This window comes from Notolepis coatsorum (assembly GCF_963971535.1).
Source record: "Notolepis coatsorum genome assembly, chromosome: 7".
Lineage (NCBI taxonomy): Eukaryota > Metazoa > Chordata > Actinopteri > Aulopiformes > Paralepididae > Notolepis > Notolepis coatsorum.
In genome coordinates, this window is record NC_140171.1 from 140,510,510 (window position 1) to 140,518,009 (window position 7,500).

The 7,500-nt window shown below is 46.1% G+C and overlaps 1 protein-coding gene across 3 annotated transcripts in view; it reads left to right on the plus strand.

The window, feature by feature from the left end:
• The window catches only part of trim2a (tripartite motif containing 2a), a 107,910-nt gene that overhangs the window by 61,571 nt on the left and 38,839 nt on the right, over positions 1-7,500 (plus strand). For all 3 annotated transcript variants that reach the window (XM_084318899.1, XM_084318901.1, XM_084318900.1), the window contains exons 4-5: positions 2,139-2,290; positions 4,731-4,911. In XM_084318899.1, coding sequence (XP_084175025.1) covers positions 2,139-2,290; positions 4,731-4,911 — 333 coding nt within the window. The remainder of the gene's footprint in view (positions 1-2,138; positions 2,291-4,730; positions 4,912-7,500) is intronic.

Below are 7,500 nucleotides of genomic sequence, written 5' to 3' on the forward strand. Positions count from 1 at the left end.
GCCAATCAGATGCGGCTCCCTGGCCCAAAAAAAAGAAGAAAAAAAAAATCTTATTTTGGAGATCGATGTCATACTGTGACACTGAAATGAAAACATATTTCATCAACTAAGATATTTAGTCAACAAAAGGCTTACCTGTATGCCTGATATGTGGTGCGAAATTTGCGAACAACAAAAAATTTACTTTTTATTTTATAGATTTTCCACAAATAAGGGAAGGACTCTAATAGAGCTGCATAGTTCAGGGTTTTATTTCAAAGTAGGTCTACAGATGCCAGTGTTTTTTCTCCTTTTCTGTGTTTTATTTCAAAGTACCGGTAGGTCTACACATGGTAGTCTTTTTTCAAAGTGGACTACTTTTTATTTTATAAATGTTCCACAAATAAGGGGAGGACTCAAATATACCTAAATAGTTCAGGGTTTTATTTCAAAGTCGGTCTACAGACACCAGTGTTTTGTCTCCTCTTCTGTGTTTTATTTAAAAATAGGTCTACACAGCCAGTCTTTTTTCTCCTCTTCATAAGAGTTTGAGGTTTCCCTTTGTTATAACAGGTAAAAAGAGCAATAAAAAGTCAATCATTTTCTTTTTGTTGCTTTATAATCCCATTAATGCAACAAACTGTGTGCTATAAGTATAAAGTATAATAAATCGCAAATTACTTTGGGTATGCAATTGTCAGGCGTTTTATGCTAAATGTGGGGTATGCTTGGGGATATATAAAACGTTATACACTGTGTTATCTTCATTTTAAGGGTAAATAGGTTGTGCGGCTCCCTGAGCATTTTATTTTGTGGGACGGGGGAAAAGTGGCTCTTTTGATAGTAAAGGTTGCTGACCCCTGCACTAGTGTAATGTACTCACCTGCCTGACATAACTGGCATTTAGTGACAGAGATTGTAGTGATCAGCTCTGACATATCAATGTCACCTCAGCAGGATACTTAGAGGCAGCGCACGGCCTCTGGGCCGGGAAGGCGTCGGTATCAGTGTGTCAGTCCGGTTCCCATAGCAATTGATTGAAAACTTTATTTGAACAGATTGCAGAATGGGTACAATACAGTACAGCTCAATACACACAATTGTTAAGGGGATGCAGACCAGAGAAAGACTTTAGTCCTGTTTACATCAGGGTCCCCCATTTTCAATTCATAGTGACATTTATGACATACTGTTACATTTGTGACAACAGGTTTATTTTGATGGCCTTGTGGGATTAAACCACACAATTTAGCACGGTAGATATTAATTTAGTACCTTGACAGACCTGGGACCAGTTTAAACTGTTGGGACCACAGCACTCCGTAGAGAGGTCATCAGACCTGGGACCAGTTTAAACTGTTGGGACCACAGCACTCCATAGAGAGGTCATCTGATCATCTACTCACACATTTACACACCTTCACTCCTGTGTGCGGCTACTGTAAAAGGGAACTAGCACACATCTTACCAAGACCAATATCAGGGTCAACCCAGAGTGGACTTTGGATTTTAAAGTCTGTGTTTTTCCATTTAACCGACCTATCTCATGCTCCGCCCCCTCTCTTCTTGATCTTCTTGATCCTCCAATCACAACTGTTGCTTCCTCAGACAAAACTTTTTTTGAGATATTGATTTTTATCTAGTTTTAGATAAAGGTTGGTTTAGTTTTAGATCTCCACACATTTTATGTTCTTCTACCAGTTTTAGAAGTTCTTATTTGATGTTTTTTTTACTCTTTTAACTGGTGTTCTTTTTACTCCTTACTAGTTTTAGTCTTGCTTATTTTATATTATTCTTTTTACTCTCTTGCTAGCTTTTATGTTCTTTTACAATGTAGCGCTTTGAGATTTGCGCCACAATTATAAAGCGCCCTACAAATCAAATATATTATTATTATTATTATTATTATAGAAATGAACACGCCCACCACATTGTCTTTCTCGTAGTACAGCAAGGAATTACTCTAATCCCCTGGAGGATCCAAGTAAAAACCCGTGCGTGCGTGCGTGCGGGGGAGTTTACTCTTTTCTTTTCACCTTTAATTCAAACCTAATTATTTGGGAAGATATTTTGAAACAATAATGTTTCGTCACTTACGACAGCAAAGACTTTTTGAAAGTTTGACTTAACTGACCTCTCTGCCTTTTCCTGTTGCCTAGGTGATGGAGTTCTACTGTCCCCCGTGTGAGACAGCCATGTGTCAGGAGTGTACGAGCGGGGAACACGCGGAGCACCCAACGGTTCCCCTGAAGGACGTGGTGGAGCAACACAAGGCCTCGTTACAGGACCAGCTGGACGCTGTCAAAACAAGGTACAGTTGACCCCGCTCTCCCCCACATTAGACTAGCTAGACGCTGTCAAAACAAGGTACAGTTGACCCCGCTCTCCCCCACATTAGACTAGCTAGACGCTGTCAAAACAAGGTAACAGTGGACCCCGCTCTCCCCTACATTAGACCAGCTAGACGCTGTCAAAACAAGGTACAGTTGACCCCGCTCTCCCCCACATTATACCAGTTAGACGCTGTCAAAACAAGGTACAGTGACCCCGCTCTCCCCCACATTAGACCAGCTGGACGCTGTCAAAACAAGGTACAGGTTACCCCGCTCTCCCCCACATTAGACCAGATAGATGCTGTCAAAACAAGGTACAGTTGACCCCGCTCTCCCCCACATTAGACCAGTTAGATGCTGTCAAAACAAGGTACAGTTGACCCCGCTCTCCCCCACATTAGACCAGCTGGACGCTGTCAAAACAAGGTACAGTTGACCCCGCTCTCCCCCACATTAGACCAGTTAGACGCTGTCAAAACAAGGTACAGTTGACCCCGCACTCCCCCACATTAGACCAGCTGGACGCTGTCAAAACAAGGTACAGGTTACCCCGCTCTCCCCCACATTAGACCAGTTAGACGCTGTCAAAACAAGGTACAGCTGACCCCGCTCTCCCCCACATTAGACCAGCTGGACGCTGTCAAAACAAGGTACAGTTGACCCCGCTCTCCCCCACATTAGACCAGCTAGACGCTGTCAAAACAAGGTAACAGTTGACCCCGCACTCCCCCACATTAGACCAGCTAGACGCTGTCAAAACAAGGTAACAGCTGACCCCGCACTCCCCCACATTAGACCAGCTAGACGCTGTCAAAACAAGGTACAGTTGACCCCGCACTCCCCCACATTAGACCAGCTAGACGCTGTCAAAACAAGGTACAGTTGACCCCGCACTCCCCCACATTAGACCAGCTAGACGCTGTCAAAACAAGGTAACAGCTGACCCCGCACTCCCCCACATTAGACCAGCTAGACGCTGTCAAAACAAGGTACAGTTGACCCCGCACTCCCCCACATTAGACCAGCTGGACGCTGTCAAAACAAGGTACAGTTGACCCCGCTCTCCCCCACATTAGACCAGCTAGACGCTGTCAAAACAAGGTACAGTTGACCCCGCACTCCCCCACATTAGACCAGCTAGACGCTGTCAAAACAAGGTAACAGTTGACCCCGCACTCCCCCACATTAGACCAGCTAGACGCTGTCAAAACAAGGTAACAGCTGACCCCGCACTCCCCCACATTAGACCAGCTAGACGCTGTCAAAACAAGGTACAGTTGACCCCGCACTCCCCCACATTAGACCAGCTAGACGCTGTCAAAACAAGGTCGTCTAAACAAGGTAACAGGTGACCCCGCACTCCCCCACATTAGACCAGCTAGACGCTGTCAAAACAAGGTACAGTTGACCCCGCACTCCCCCACATTAGACCAGTTAGATGCTGTCAAAACAAGGTACAGTTGACCCCGCTCTCCCCCACATTAGACCAGCTAGACGCTGTCAAAACAAGGTAACAGGTGACCCAGGTGATCAAACTACGGGTCGTGACCCAAAGTGGGGTCGCGGGTAGGTGACAGTGGGGTCACGCATTGGCAAAGAAAAAAAAGATGAAGCGAAAATCCGACAAGCCCACCTGGCAGCTGTTTGTATTTGCCATGTCTCGCCCCTTCATCAACGGAGGCCGACACAGTATTCCAATACACATCTCACTACATCCTGCGCAAAATAAATCGCAGAGCGCAAAGTGCCGCGAGCGTGCGTGACGGCACATATGAGGGCTGCCCAACGTTTAGGATTACACATCTCACTACATCCTGCGGAGGCCACGTCTGGCCTCAATACGTTGAGTCTGGGACTACAAGGTCGGGACACAGACCTGTTTGGACTCGCAGCTAAAATGGAGAGCTGGATTAAAAAAACTCAGTTTGTGGCACTCCGGGATCATCAGCCTTGGTCACGCGCCGCCGTGACGTATTCGGTCTTCAAATGCAGCCTTTTGACGGCAAGCCGACCCCTGGATGGAGACGCAGCTTTGCAGATGATATGCGTCATATTCTCATAAATAAATAACAATCCCTGCCTATATCTGGTCCCAGTCAACTGACTATGACACACTCTGGAATTGATTTCTCTCTTTTCCCTCCTCCTATCATTCCTCTTTCTCCCTCCCTCCACCTCTCCCTCCCTCCACCTCTCCCTCCACCCCTCCCTCCCTCCACCTCTCCCTCCCTCCCCCCCTCCCTCCACCTCTCCCTCCACCTCTCCCTCCCCCTCTCCCTCCACCCCTCCCTCCCTCCACCCTCCCTCCCCCTCTCCCTCCACCCCTCCCTCCCCCCCTCCTCTCCCTCTCCCTCCACCCCTCCCTCCACCTCTCCCTCTGTCCACCTCTCCCCCCCCCCCCCCCCCCCCCCCCCCCAGACTGCCAGAGATCGACTCCGCCCTGCAGATGCTGTCAGAGATCCTGCAGCAGCTGACCCATCAGAAGGGCTCCATGGAGCAGGACATCCACACCACGTTTGACGAGCTGCAGAAGACGCTCAACGTCCGCAAGAGTGTCCTCCTCATGGAGCTGGAGGTCAACTACGGCCTCAAGCAGAAGGTGAGAGGTCACGCCTGCCTTAACCCTTTCACTGCCACACTACAGACGGTTAACCCTTTCACTACCACACTACAGACGGTTAACCCTTTCACTACCACACTACAGGCGGTTAACCCGTTCACTACCACACTACAGACGGTTAACCCTTTCACTGCCACACGGCAACGGGTTAACGCTTTCACTACCACACTACAGAAGGTTAACCCTTTCACTACCACACTACAGACGGTTAACCCTTTCACTACCACACTACAGACGGTTAACCCTTTCACTGCCACACGCCAACGGGTTAACGCTTTCACTACCACACTACAGAAGGTTAACCCTTTCACTGCCACACGCCAACGGGTTAACGCTTTCACCACCACACTACAGACGGTTAACCTTTCACTGCCACATTACAGAAGGTTAACCCTTTCACTGCGACAATACAGAAGGTTAACCCATTCACTGCCACACGCCAACGGGTTAACGCTTTCACAACTACACTACAGGCGGTTAACCCTTTCACTACCACACTACAGACGGTTAACCCTTTCACTACCACACTACAGACGGTTAACCCTTTCACTACCACACTACAGACGGTTAACCCTTTCACTGCCACACGCCAACGGGTTAACGATTTCACTACCACACTACAGAAGGTTAACCCTTTCACTGCCACACGCCAACGGGTTAACGCTTTCACTACCACACTACAGACGGTTAACCTTTCACTACCACATTACAAAAGGTTAACCCTTTCACTGCGACAATACAGAAGGTTAACCCTTTCACTGCCACACGCCAACGGGTTAACGCTTTCACAACCACACTACAGAAGGTTAACCCTTTCACTACCACACTACAGAAGGCTGTAGTGTGGTAGTGAAAGGGTTAATGGGGAATGAAGATTCATTGTGATCTGCTGATTGGAACACACACACACACACACACACACACACGCACACAGTTTTATTTAGATGTTATGTCTGGATGTGTGGTTCACTGATCCTAGACCAGTTTAAAATAGTTTAAAAAGATATATTCGTATAACTTTGCTTTATTACTTTTATTGATTGACCCCGTTGTCATCTATTGTTGTCAAGCATTTGACCAATCAGAGGCTACTGGTTTGACTGGTTCACTCCAGGGGCCCAGCTGGTCTGATGACACATTATGGGAGGAGCAATGGTGGAGAGAGGGAGTGGCCAGGAAGCCGGGGGCACCGCCCTAGTCTAGAGAACCAATCACCAGCATGTTTAGAAGCGTAACACCCTCCCCCTAGGGAGATCCACCTATCAGCCAGCATGTTTAGAAGCGTAACACCCTCCCCCTAGGGCAGGGGTCGGCAACCTGCGGCTCCGGAGCCACATGCGGCTCTTTAGCCAATCAACTCCGGCTCCCTGGCCCAAAAAATAATAATAATAATAATTTCTTTTACTTTTTTTTTGTAATTTCTTTTTTGTTCTTTTATTTTGGAGATCGATGTCATACTGTGACACTGAAATGAAAAAATATTTCATCAACAAATATTTAGTCAACAAAAATATTTCATCAACTAAAATAATACAGTACGTCACACCCCGCGCCTCTCCCTGCCGTCTGCAAGTGGCCAATCTTGAGTTTTCCCCCCAGTAAGCTAACCATGGATAAATCCAAAAAAAGGAAAGTCTGAGGAAAATAGAGGGTTTAATTCAGCGTGGACAGATTAATTTGCTTTCACGACTAACGATGCAGGCTTACCTGTATGCCTGATATGTGGTGAGAAATTTGCGAACAATGAAAAAACGTACTTTTTATTTTATAGATTTTCCACAAATAAGGGAAGGACTTAAATAGAGCTGCATAGTTCAGGGTTTTATTTCAAAGTCGGTCTACAGACACCAGTGTTGTGTCTCCTCTTCTGTGTATTATTTAAAAATAGGTCTACACAGCTTTATAATTCCATTAATGCAACAAACTGTGTGCTATAAGTATAAAGTATAATAAATCGCAAATTACTTTGGGTATGCAATTGTCAGGCGTTTTATGCTAAATGTGGGGTATGCTTGCGGATATATAAAACGTTATACACTGTGATACCTTCATTTTAAGGGTAAATAGTAGGGATGTCCGATATTATCGGCCGACCGATATTATCGGCCGATATCGGCAGTAAAATGTGATATCGGAAAATATCGGTATCGGTTTAAAAAAAATTAAAAACAATAACAATATTGCATACAGTGAAATTATTAGTTACCTGAAATTATTCCGTTTTTTGGGGGGGGGGAAACCCTGCATATATCGGTATCGGTTGATATCGGTTGATATCGGTATCGGAAATTAAGAGTTGGACAATATCGGAATATCGGTATCGGTAAAAAAGCCAATATCGAGCATCCCTAGTAAATAGGTTGTGCGGCTCCCTGAGCATTTTATTTTGTGGGAGGGGAGAAAAGTGGCTCTTTTGATAGTAAAGGTTGCTGACCCCTGCCCTAGGGAAATCCACCGTTAATGATTCATGATTCACTGGCGTGTGCTCAGTCAAGGGGTCGCAGTGCAAGAAAGGGTCAGCGTCACCAGTCTAGTTTCTTCCTCTTTGTTTTGCTTCAAACGCTCTGC